General features: G+C 38.2%; 1 protein-coding gene across 1 annotated transcript; it reads right to left on the reverse strand.

Moving 5' to 3' along the window:
• Positions 1-1320: 1320 nt before the first annotated feature.
• On the reverse strand, positions 1321-2680 carry LOC107135584 (hemoglobin subunit beta). The gene is made up of 3 exons (XM_015477540.2): positions 2489-2680; positions 2143-2365; positions 1321-1578 (listed from the first exon to the last, which is right to left on the reverse strand). The coding sequence occupies exons 1-3, from the start codon at positions 2578-2580 to the stop codon at positions 1450-1452; spliced, it is 444 nt and encodes a 147-aa protein (XP_015333026.1). The 5' UTR covers positions 2581-2680; the 3' UTR covers positions 1321-1449.
• Positions 2681-11025: the final 8345 nt, after the last annotated feature.

Here is an 11025-nt window from a genome sequence, read left to right on the forward strand (position 1 = left end):
AGTTTTAATTTGCATTTCCCTTCAGATTAGTGACAATGAACTTCTTTTCATGTACCTGTTGGCCATTTGTTTGTCTTCTTTTGAAAAATGTCTGTGCAGTTCCTCTATCCATTTCATATTATTTGTAATGAGTTGTATGAGTTACTTATATATCTTAAATATTAACTTCTTGTCAGATATACATTCGGCAAATATTTTATCCTGTATAAGAGATTTACTGTAATTTTGCTATTTCCTCTGTTGAGCATAAGCTTTTAAGTTAGATATAGTCCCACTTGTGTATTTTGTTGTTGTTGTTGTTCCCTGTGCTTTTGGTGTCAAATCCAAAAGCTTGTTGCCACAACTCTGTGTTTTCCTCTGAAAAATTATTGTGCCTAGCCTCACTTTAAGTTTTAAACCATTTTAATTTGATTTTAGCACACATATGTAAGCTAATTTAATTTCATTTGGAGGGTTTCATACTGTAACCTGTTAAAACCTTGTGGAAATACTTACACAGTTATCACCTATTATATGCATTGTTTTCTACTTGCCAGCTAGATTCAGAATTGGGATAGAGGAGAGGGACCACTTGAAACCCATCCTTCCAGAAAGTAGCATATATCAAATTGAACACCGAATAACAAAATGAAGCTAGAATGTGTTGCTCATGGCAACACTGATAACTACAGAGGCAGAAAAGCCATTACAGGAAGGCTAAGAAAGAAAGCAGATCTCTAAAAATTTCTCATATATTAATGATAAACATCTTGAGGAAGAAGAGGAATTCTATTTGGCATGGGCTCACATAAAGATTGTAAGACAACAATAAATATCGAGCCATAAAAGCATCCTGAGCCCTACAGTCATCACACTATTAATAGCCCACTCCTTCCAGTGCAAACTCCGTAAGAGCAAAGACTCCAAGGAGAACAGCATTGCAGATTTTTGGCCACTATTAATGATAGAAGTAGGGAACAAGTTCTCAAAAGACACGGTGGCAAAGTCACGTTCTACTATTCTCCCTTCCCCAGACGGATCCCTATGAGAAAACAGAGGCTAAAAGAGGCAAGAGGGGAAAAGGAGCATGTGTCCAGTAAAACATGGAAGTAAACCCTTGGGGAGGAGTGGAATCTATAAGAGGAGAACTGGGTGGACTAAGGCTGTGAAGTTCTGGGGAAGAAACTGGAGAAAGAAGAGAAACTCATGAGGAAGGCTGGGGAAAATAAGTAAGAGGTGTATTAGCACAAGGTCTGAATTAGCTCTCATTTCTTATTGTCTTAATTGCCTTGTCTTCACACATTCCCTCATGAATAAAAGACACAAAAATAATGTACACCATTGCAATGAAAAATGGTTTTATTATGCAGAAGCCAGTTGCTCAAAGGCCCTCATAATTTGCCCAATATTTAGGAGTTGTTTTCTGGGGCAAAAGGCCTTTTGTATGAGATAGACAGCAGGAAAGGTAGCTTAGTGGTATTTGTGAGCCAGGGCATGGGCCACACCAGCCACCACCTTCTGAAAAGCAGCCTGTGCCTCTGGGGTGAAATCCTTGCCCAGGTGATGGGCCATCACAATCACAATCATATTGCCCAGGAGCTGTGGGAAGAAAGAAGAGGTGTGAATATAAAGAGTCTGAGCATGAACAGAGAATATTCCAACCTCATCTCCAGCTGTGCTTGTGGTTGCAATTATAAAATAAAAGAAGAATAATAGCTGGACTTAGCTGCTCTACAGATATGAATTCTCATGTATCTGTCAGAATTTATAAGCATAAGTTTTTTTCCTTATCTCCCTAACCCAGAAGATAAATTTTTTCACTGTTATTCTTTAAAACTGTGCAAAGAAACACGACAAAGTTTATTTTCCTTGCTTGAAAGAGAAATTAGAACTGCATTTTAAAGTAGACAAATTTTAAATGTAAATTAAAAAATGAAATATTTTTAATTTACAAATACAACCTAAAAAGTTTAATGGAAGAAGACAGAGCAGATATTAAAGAAAACAAAAACTGGAAAATGAAAATGAAATGAGAGGAAACAATTGTTGTCAATGGAGAATAAAAGATCAACTGTCCCAAACACCTATGACTTTGCCTCCTGCTATGAACTTATCCTTAGGAAGGACAAGGAAGGATCACATTGAGGGATGTCCTAGACTCACCTTGAAGTTCTCAGGATCCACATGCAGCTTGTCACAGTGCAGCTCACTGAGACTTGCAAAGGTGCCCTTGAGGTTGTCGAGGTGTTTCAGGCCATTACTAAAGGAATCAATCACCTTCTTGCCATGTGCCTTCACTTTAGCATTGCCCATAACAGCAGATGCAGAGGACAGGTCCCCAAAGGAGTCAAAGAACCTCTGGGTCCATGGGTAGACAACCAGCAGCCTGAGGGGGTGAAAAGAGCCAGGTCATGGAATATAGTCAGTGCCTGTCAGAGATGTCTGTCTCCACAAGCTCAGCTTCCATCCCCCTCCTCACCCCAAGCTGCCTCATGACATGGATACTCACCTGCCCAGGGCCTCAGCACCAATATCTGCTGCATTCACCTTGCCCCAGGCAGTACTAATGGCATTCTTCTCCCCATCACTCAGATGCACCATTGTGTCTTTTGGGGGGGTTGCTAGCAAACACAAGTGTGTCAGAAGCAAGTGTAAGCAGCAGCTGGCCCTGCTCTGTCCTTTAGGCCAAGTCTTGACTCCTGCATTCCCTGCCCTAATGAGCTCAATGGCCAAGACTAGGGTGTGGCCCTACGAGGTGAGGTTTGGATGATGACAGCCATAACAGTCCTTGGCAGCTCTGGCACTGCCTTGGAGTCTGACTTCAGGCTCTCAGTCCTCCTTCTTCATATCTACTGGTCCCATGCCAGTAATTCACGGTGGCCGTAAAATCATCCTCCTGGGCAACTTTACTTCTATGAAGTTTGGAAAAACTGTCTGGTAGGTCTATTAGAGATTATTTCCCTAATGTCTTATTCTATAAATTGGGAAAGGAAGCCCAGCAAAATAGACCATATTTGCCTGTTGTGGTTCAGCACAAGATTGTATGAAAGTAGCTCTTCCTGTTTCTGCAGAAAATGCAAAATAACACACAGACAGAATGGATACAGCCTCTATTATGGTTCTAAGTATGTCTTCCTTCTCCTGGTTTGGATTAAATCCTCCTGGTAAGAAAATAAATATTCATTAATTCATTCATTTGTTGCTGTTTTTTCTGTGTGTGTTTGCATTAATTTGGTCACCTAATCAAATAAATGATGTTCCAAAAATAGAATAAATCTGAATCCAACCATATTTTGTGTAATAATTTCTTTATTTGGTTTTGTGTCCCAGACATGGAAACATTGAGACTGCCTAATACAGTAGAAATGAAAATTAATATAAAGCCATTTAAAACACGAAGTTGTGTGTAATATTAGCAGAAGCAACATTTTCAAATGGGAGATTAATGAGGTATGGTTCTACCTGGAGTCATCTGGGAAAATGTGAAAGTATAGAAGGTTCTCTTATTGAAACCTAATGGTCAGAAGGTGACAAGACATTCTGCCCTTGGCTATGGTTTTCTTTCCCTGCTAAGCCTCTAGGAACGCTGTGTTTTAGAATCATGTCCTTGGTTAAAATTCTTGCCCTCCGTCTCTTTTTCTCTATATATGTTTGCTTTCTCTCTCCAGGTTTTCTAGTAGTGTTCCCCTTCCCCTTCTTTTTTGTGCCACATAATACAGTGCTAAGTTCTTAGGATAGAACAAACTTCTGAAGTATAAACTTTGGTTTTTGTTATTAGAAGACACAATTTAAAAAAAGTAAAGGCAATCAACATTTTCCAATGACAGTATAAGATCTCAACTTTCCTGGAGGACTCTCTTAGTCATCATTCCACTTTCTATCATCTCTACCTCCTGTAATTTGTCCTTCAATTATATTCCCTTTTTCATTTAAAAGGGGAGCATGCTTTTTAATTTCTCTTACCATGTTTCTATTTATAATCTTCTCCTGATTCTGGGACATCCAAAATCTAAAATCTTCCTTATTTTCCCTTGTTGTCCCTGGCAACACATGTTTCACAGAAATAGCTCATCCTCTCAGCTCTAATACTTTGAAACCCAGTTACACTAATATTTTTAGGTTACCCTGAGAAAAGAGATATTCTGTATTGATTGTTATTCCAATGAAATTAGTAAAATTTTTATTTTCTTTTGTCTGGAATAAGAGGGCTTTCAAATATTTTAAATGATAAAAAAGATTTAACTTCACATTTAGATTCTTGGGTTTTATTATATTAAAATCTGAATTAGTATTATAACAGTTTTTCGTCCAGAATGTTTTCAATATCCCTTTTTTACACTTCTCCTGGCAGAGGTCAGTTATGTTGATGGGGTGTAAATATGTTATGGGGAAATTCTGTTGCATCTCTTGCAAGGATCCTATCCCTAAAACCTGTATATCTTACTAGAAATGCTATAGAAAATTTTCATATTTTTCTGTAAAGAGCCAAATTGTCCAGGCTACAACTTTGCATTCTTCTTTGATAGAATTTAGCACTTTTTAAGATCCCCTTATCTTTTTCTGTGCTCTGAAATGTTTCTTCTACATTCTATGTTGTTTCTTCCTCAATGACTGTCCTATGGCAACTCTCTTCTACTGTCAACCGCTACAGATACTATCATCCAGGCCTCAGAACAGGGAAGCTGATTTGGGAACTGCTGCTCACTGTGACTTGTGTGGAATCAGAAATTTTCTTCAGTTGCCCAGTTCTGTACAGACAAGCCTGTAAGTTATCACGAGACTATCAACAGCTCGGGTATAGATAGCCAAAACTAGTTATAAGAAATGATGAGTAGTGATAAATGTGGTTATGTTCTGAGCCTCAGGCTCAGATCTGGACCATTCAAGAATTCAAGTGGGGCTGGTTTCATGGCTCAGTGGTAGAACATTTCTGCCATATATGTGAGGCACTGGGTTTGATCCTCAGCACCACATAAAAATAAATAAACAGAATAAAGGTGTTGTGTCCATCTATAATTTTAAAATATATATTAAAAAAATAGAATTCAAGCTCCATGAGGCTCACTTTCCCCTTTACAGTTGTGAACTCATTTCGATCCTGCAAAGGTCTCACAGCACCCCTGATACCAGCCCCTGCTGACCACCCAGTATACACACCAGCACAGGCAAGTACTAAAAACCCTCAAAAAAAAAAAAAAAAAGAAGAAAAGACAAGTCTCAAAGTTTATTTGCTTTCCTCTAATTATTCAAGCTTTATTATTTCCTAATGTTCTGGACAAGAATGGGCCTAATCTGATTTTATCAACAGGATGAATATTAACTTCCCTCAAAAAAATCAGGGCACTCATCCATTTGAACATGGTATCATTATTTGTTGACACTCAACTAGAATATTTTTGTATATGCTCTGCAGTTTAGTTTCCACTAATTCAAGCAAAGTCTAGCTACTTGCTACAGTCTTCTCTCCCACATGCACAATCTCTTGGTGACCTCAGCTTAACATCTTCTCAGAAAAAATAAAACATCTACAAAGACAAGCAGAGTTCTAGAAAGAACCCCTGTTGTGCCAGATTCATGGGACCTCCAATAGAACTCCAGGAGCGGAATCCAATGCAATCACACAAGAGTCTTTATTGCAAGCTCGTCCTTGGACTCACAACCGTTCCCGACGCAGCGGACCCAGGGAGTGAGTCCTGGTCCTTTGTTCATTGAGATTTTATAGGTTTTGGGGGTGTACTCTATGCGTCACAACATCACACAGCAAATCATTCCATACCGTGGGAAAATCTAACAACAACTCTTAACATTGACTAGCACATTCACTGTCAGGAACAAGTTGGGTAGGGGTGATTGGTTAGTACAAGAGGGGGATTCCTTTGAACTGATTGGTTTAAGCCACGAGGGGTGTATGTGCTAAACTTCATGGTTTCCCAACATGTTATCAACTACCATAAACTACTTGGGGTTCATCTGGCATCCCAGGTATTTTCCCTGTCTCATGCTGATTGGAGGTTGCTAGAGGGTTGCTATGGGTCCTCACCTAGCCTAACTGAGTCAGGGTCACCTGGTGCCACAGATCTCTCTTGTTATTTGTAGACAAACAACTCAGCAGGGTGGGTATGTGCTTAGGAGTGCTCTGTGGGTTTTTCCAAGGACAAAGGTCACGCCTCCTTCCTTAGGACAGGTCTTGAGGTATAAGCTGCTATTATTTATTTATTTTTTAAAATGAAGTCACATCAGTTTCTCAACCTCCCCCCCACACACACACAATAGTTTGAGAATTGATAGTTTCATTCATTAAAAAAAGCTATATCTCACCGGAAAGCAATGTAGTCAACAAAATAGAACATTAATAAAATATATCTGATTATTACAGAACAATTGGCAGCCTACTCTAGAACATGCACACTGATGTTTTCTCCCTCAGGCTTAAGTGCTTACTCAGCATGAGCTTCTCTTTACCTCATGAAGTGGGCATGGTGTTGATGTATGCAGAGGGGCCATCTACTCTAAAGCTAAATTGGACTTTCTTCTCTTTAGAGCTAAAATCTTGGCTTCAGTATGTAAAAAATAATGACAAATCTGTGAAAATAATTCACAAGGCCAAAACTTCAATGCCCTTCCCTGAGGCTAAAGACATTGATAATCTAGAAGAACATTATGCTACCTTCCCTTTACATTTTAAATTAAATTCTTTTAAAACTTTCTGTGAAATGAAACTGACAATATTGCTTTCCCTCCACTCCCACTCCCAGACACACACACTCACACACACCTCTTTTCACCTTTGACTCCACAACATCTATGTGAAGATTCAGTGTCGGGATATAGTCATCGCTCATGCTGAACAGGAGTCCCATCAATGTCATGTTCTGAATTGTTCCAAGTGAGAATTTTTAGGCCCAACTTATTTGTTTTATTCAATATTGAAGGAATATGAAAGGATGCATTACTAAAACATTCTTTTAATTTTGTCTTTTCTTGAGTTTTTGGAGGGTAGTTTTTCCCCTTTCCAAGATCATGACATCCATAATCTCTTTACCTGCTTTGAAATTCTCTCAAAACCTCTTATGCTCCTCAAATCTGACTCTATGAGGACTTAAAATGCTCAGGAATGTGACAGTGATCTTCCTAAAATTTCCCTGGAGTAGCTCTGCTTCTGGGATGTGAGTCTGTGGTTCTTGAAGATCCTACTCAGAAATGCAGAGTTCTCAGTGACTGCTGTGTACAATGTCCTGAGAAGGAAATTGTGGATATTCCAGGCCTCTGACCTTAGACAGAGGTGGAACCAATGAAGGGCAACTCATTGTCAATATGTCTTGGCAGAACTTGTGAAAGCTTTAAACAGAAGAAGGCACCAGGGTGTGTTTAGGCTTTCAAGTAACTCAAAAGATAACAAACAAAAGAATGATATAGATCTAAAGAAATGGATACAAGTTAGAAATTTCTACAATTCCATATAAATTTACTGATAGTAAAAACCGCACACACACAGGAATAAATGGAATTATCTAGGCAGAAAGCAAATGACTGATTATAGAGAACTTTAGTTTCTTGAATGGTCTATGAGATCCTTTCAATATACAGATTGTCCTCCAACCTGGAATTTATGAGACAAGGAATAATGAGTCGCTCATTCATTGATTATTCCACTGAATAAATGTTCAATTATTGCCTATGTAAGAATTTGATGCAAGAAACAGTAGGCATGCAAGATAAAAGAATAGGTAGAAATGTTTAAGAATTATGATGTACATTGATGGGGAGTGGGAAAGAGAGGAGGAATAGAAGGAAATACCAGGTACAGGTATATGCATATATATTTGACTAATTAGTGTTATGGTGGGCTGTCTCTTAGCAACTGTTGCTGCATTCCCCACCCTGGTGAGCAAAGTGGCCTAGGATTTGGCAGCTCGTTGTCTTGAAAGGATGAATGTGCACCCACATTCTTCAGTTGGCTCCAACTGGCTCTGACATTGGCCATTCTATCTTTTGTGTATCTGGACTCTAAAATCTTGTGCTCCTTATGCTTATGTCCTAACCTCATCTCATTCAACATTTGCTTCTGCAACTATATCCTCAGTTTCATTTACATATGTAACTCAGTCTAATAGAGTGGAAAGTCTTCTAGCATTGAACACATCCAATTCAGTCATTTTATATATTTTATATATAGGAAAGCAAGTCTGGTCCTGGGGGTATCGCTCAGTGGTAAAGTGCTTGCCTTGCATGTGCGAGGCCCTAGGATTGACTTCCAGAACTGCTAAAATAAAAAGAAAAATGAAAAGAAAACAAGTCTGTAGAGCAGGAATATTATCAATTGACTCTGTACAGATTTATTCCTTGTCTCTAGGAAGTTTTGATTCTGGGAGTATTTTGAAGTGTATAATGGATACATATTTTTTATCAGAGTTTGAACCCTCTTTGTTCCTTATTTGGGTAATTCCTTCCTATGACAAGACTCTTCTCTTCTCTTCATTTTTTTTACATAAATGTCCATTAAAAGAATGAAGTGTCTCTTTTCCAGCTACCAAGATCGATTTAGGGAACATGGATAATAATAGGAATGTTTTAGTAAGAGATAAAAGAAAACACAGATACTTATAGTTGCTTAAAATTATAATTAAACTGGAGAAAGAACACAGAAGAAGAGCAAAGTAAATTTATCTTATTTAGTGAGATTACATCTGACAGGTTATCTAGGAAAATGATAGTACAGAATTTTTCACAAATGTATTCTTAAGAATCAAGGAGAGTTATATTCAGGGATAAATATTTAAAAAGACATTTTACACTTTTTTTCAACTTAAAGTAGTAAAATCAGACAAATTCACATCCACTCTAATATCAGGAAGGGGAAGAGGGAGAATGAAGGGGGAAAACAAGGAAGGGAGAGAGGGAAAGAAGAGAATAAAAGGTATGAAAGGAAGAATAAGGAAATAAAGATAAAGAGGAAGAAATGGAGGGATGGCTGGAATGTAATGCAAGAAGAAGGGGGCAGAAAATAAAGGAAGGAGGAGGAGATGAGGGGCCATATTAGTGGAATTTATAAGTTGAACTAAAAGTAATCAGAGATATGATTTTATTTATATTTAGAAAGGTCAACAATGTGGTTGGGGTTAGGATCTGAAGGGAAAGTTTGTATTCTAAAATAGTAGATAGGAACCATGAATGATTTTTTAAATTTATTTATTTTTATTATTATTAGTTGTTCAAAACATTACATAGCTCTTGACATGTCATATTTCATACATTTGATTCAAGTGGGTTATGAACTCCCATTTTTACCCCATATACAGATTGCTGAATCACATTGGTTACACATCCAGGTTTTTACATACTGCTATACTAGTGTCTGTTGTATTCTGCTGCCCTTCCTATACTTTACTATCCACACTCCCCTCCCCTCCCCTCCCAACTTCTCTCTCTACCCCATCTACTGTAATTCATTTCTCTCCCTTGTTTTTTTTCCCTTTCCCCTCACATCCTCTTATATGTAATTTTGTATAACAATGAGGGTCTCCTCCCATTTCCATGCAATTTCCCTTCTCTTTCCCTTTCCCTCCCACCTCTCATCCCTGTTTAATAGTAATCTTTTTCTCATGCGCTTCCTCCCTGCTCTGTTCTTAGTTGCCCTCCTTATATCAAAGAAGACATTTGGCATTTGTTTTTTAGGGATTGGCTAGCTTCACTTAGCATAATCTGTTCTAATGCCATCCATTTCCTTGCAAATGCCATGATTTTGTCATGTTTTAGTGCTGAGTAATACACCATTGTGTATAAATGCCACATTGTTTTTATCCATTCATCTATTGAAGGGCATCTAGGTTGGTTCCACAGTCTAGCTATTGTGAATTGTGCTGCTATGAACATCGATGTAGCTATATCCCTGTAATATGCTCTTTTAAGGTCTTTGGGGAATAGTTCGAGAAGGGAAATAGCTGGGTCAAATGGTGGTTCCATTCCCAGCTTTCCGAGGAATCTCCATACTGCTTTCCAAATTGGCCACACCAATTTGTAGTCCCACCAGCAATGTACAAGTGTACCCTTTTCCCCACATCCTCACCAGCACTTGTTGTTGTTTGACTTCATAATGGCTGCCATTCTTACTGGAGTGAGATCATATCTTAGGGTGGTTTTAATTTGTATTTCTCTGACTGCTAGAGATGGTGAGCATTTTTTCATGTACATGTTGATTGATTGTATGTCCTCCTCTGAGAAGTGTCTGTTCAGGTCCTTGGCCATTTGTTGATTGGGTTATTTGTTTCATTATTGTTTAATTTTTTGAGTACTTTGTATATTATGGATATTAGGGCCCTATCTGAAGTGTGAGGAGTAAAAATTTGTTCCCAGGATGTAGGCTCCCTATTTACCTCTCTTATTGTTTCTCTTGCTGAGAAAAAACTTTTTAGTTTGAGTAAGTCCCATTTGTTGATTCTTGTTTTTAACTCTTGTGCTATGGGTGTCCTATTAAGGAATTTGGAGCCCGACCCCACAATATGTAGATCGGAGCCAACTTTTTCTTCGATCAGACGCAGAGTCACTGATTTGATATCAAGCTCCTTGATCCATTTTGAGTTAATTTTTGTGCATGGCAAGAGAAAGGGATTCAGTTTCATTTTGTTGCATATGGATTTCCAGTTTTCCCAGCACCATTTGTTGAAGATGCTATCCTTTCACCATTGTATGCTTTTAGCACCTCTGTCAAATATAATATAGTTGTGGATTGGTCTCTGTGTCCTCTATTCTGTACCATTGGTCCACCTGCCTGTTTTGGTACCAGTACCATGCTGTTTTGTTACTATTGCTCTGTAGTATAGTTTGAAGTCTGGTATCGCTATACCGCCTGTTTCACTCTTCCTACTTAGAATTGCTTTTACTATTCTGGGTCTTTTATTTTTCCAGATGAATTTCATCATTGCTTTTTCTATTTCTACAAGAAATGCCTTTGGGATTTTGATTAGCATTGCATTAAACCTACAGAGAACTTTTGGTAATATCACCATTTTGATGATGTTAGTTCTGCCTATCCATGAACAGGGTATA

Source organism: Marmota marmota, unplaced genomic scaffold, assembly GCF_001458135.2.
Source record: "Marmota marmota marmota unplaced genomic scaffold, marMar, whole genome shotgun sequence".
NCBI lineage: Eukaryota > Metazoa > Chordata > Mammalia > Rodentia > Sciuridae > Marmota > Marmota marmota.